The sequence below is a fragment of the Myotis brandtii genome, unplaced genomic scaffold (assembly GCF_000412655.1).
Source record: "Myotis brandtii unplaced genomic scaffold, ASM41265v1 scaffold455, whole genome shotgun sequence".
In the NCBI taxonomy this organism is placed as follows: domain Eukaryota; kingdom Metazoa; phylum Chordata; class Mammalia; order Chiroptera; family Vespertilionidae; genus Myotis; species Myotis brandtii.
In genome coordinates this window covers 675,227-676,688 of record NW_005367384.1, presented here as the reverse complement: position 1 = coordinate 676,688, position 1,462 = coordinate 675,227, and the positions used below count along the sequence as shown (strand labels likewise).

The 1,462-nt window shown below is 41.9% G+C and overlaps 1 protein-coding gene across 1 annotated transcript in view; it reads left to right on the top strand.

Annotated features, from left to right (window-relative positions):
* Positions 1-1,462, top strand: part of ZC3HAV1 (zinc finger CCCH-type, antiviral 1) — a gene marked incomplete at its 5' end in the record, with an annotated part of 51,993 nt that overhangs the window by 29,410 nt on the left and 21,121 nt on the right. Inside the window, one exon of the mRNA XM_005874988.2 lies at positions 563-686. Within this exon, the coding sequence (XP_005875050.2) occupies positions 563-686 (124 nt within the window). The remainder of the gene's footprint in view (positions 1-562; positions 687-1,462) is intronic.

Below are 1,462 nucleotides of genomic sequence, written 5' to 3'. Positions count from 1 at the left end.
AGAGTTAGAAACATCGATGAGAGAGAAACATCGATCAGCTGCCTCCTGCACATCTCCTACTGGGGATGTGCCCGCAACCCAGGTACATGCCCTTGACCGGAATCGAACCTGGGACCTTTCAGTCCGCAGGCCGACGCTCTATCCACTGAGCCAAACCGGTTTCGGCAAAAAATTTTCTTTTTCATTGTCATAAAATACATATAACATAGATTTTTAAAAAATATATATATATTTATTTATTTCAGAAAGGAAGGGAGAGGGAGAGATACAAAGGGTAACTGTACATTTAGAATGACCTCAGATCTTCATGTGGGTAAAGGGACTTTTTGGGGAGTGGAGAATTGTTGTTTTCTGATGAGTCTCTGTGGGTGATAAAGGAACCTGGAAATATGGTTATGGGGCAGTGCAGGCAGCAGCCAGCATGAGCAAAGGTGGAGACAGACAGCCTGTGCCTGCATGTGGTCCTGGCTGCGTGGGAAAGGCAGGCCTCGATGGGAACGTTGGCAGTGGCCTTAGTTGAATTGGTTACAGTCCCACTGAGCCCTCCTCTCTGTCTTTGTAGAAGGCTGCAGCAAGGTTCACTTCCACCTGCCCTACCGGTGGCAGGTGATGAATGCAAACACCTGGGTGGACCTCCAGCCCATGGAGAGTATTGAGAAGGCCTATTGTGACCCCCAAATCTGCATGTAAGTTGGTGGCTGGACTCTGGCTTGTGAGATTCACAGTATCATCAGAGGAAAGCTTAGTGTTAGGCTTATGGGAAGAAGACACAATTTTCCTTCAGAATCCCGTGCAAGTTTTAGATAAAAACAGCAAACGCCTACTGAGTTAAGAAAAAAAAAAAAAAAGACTGGATTTGAAGTCACGCAGAGCCTGGATAATGCTAGGGATTCTGAGAATATTTTCTGACTCACGCAAAGTAAACAGTGACACGATTATTAGTTTAGTTAATATTTGTCATTGTGTCGTGCAAATAAACACCATGCAGAGGTCGGTTTATATTTCTACCAGCTTATGAAAGAACGATTAAAAGTACTAAATGATTACCTCAAAAGAGCCTTTGGCTTAATTTCACAGTTTCAGAATATGATTTGAGCAATTTTATATAGTTCCAGTGCAGAATTTTGTTGTAACTTTTAGCATTTTGTAACTTCCTTTTTGTTTGCTGTTTTCTTTCTCCTAGACCCTGATATCTCTGATTCTGTCAGGGCTGAAATAGGTGATACCACATATGACAATATTTATAAGATGCATCCTAGTTTAATAAGGAAATTCCTTGGGGGGAAAACAAATCTCATACATTTCATCATCTGCAAATTTAGTGAATTTTTGGTGGAGATTCTGCTGCTGCATTTGGCCACTAGAGGGTGGCATCAGTTATTTTCTTGTTTGTAGGTGAATTTCGCCCCCTCCCCAGATAAATTTGAAGTAGAGTTTCTTAACCTTAGCACTATTTACTTTT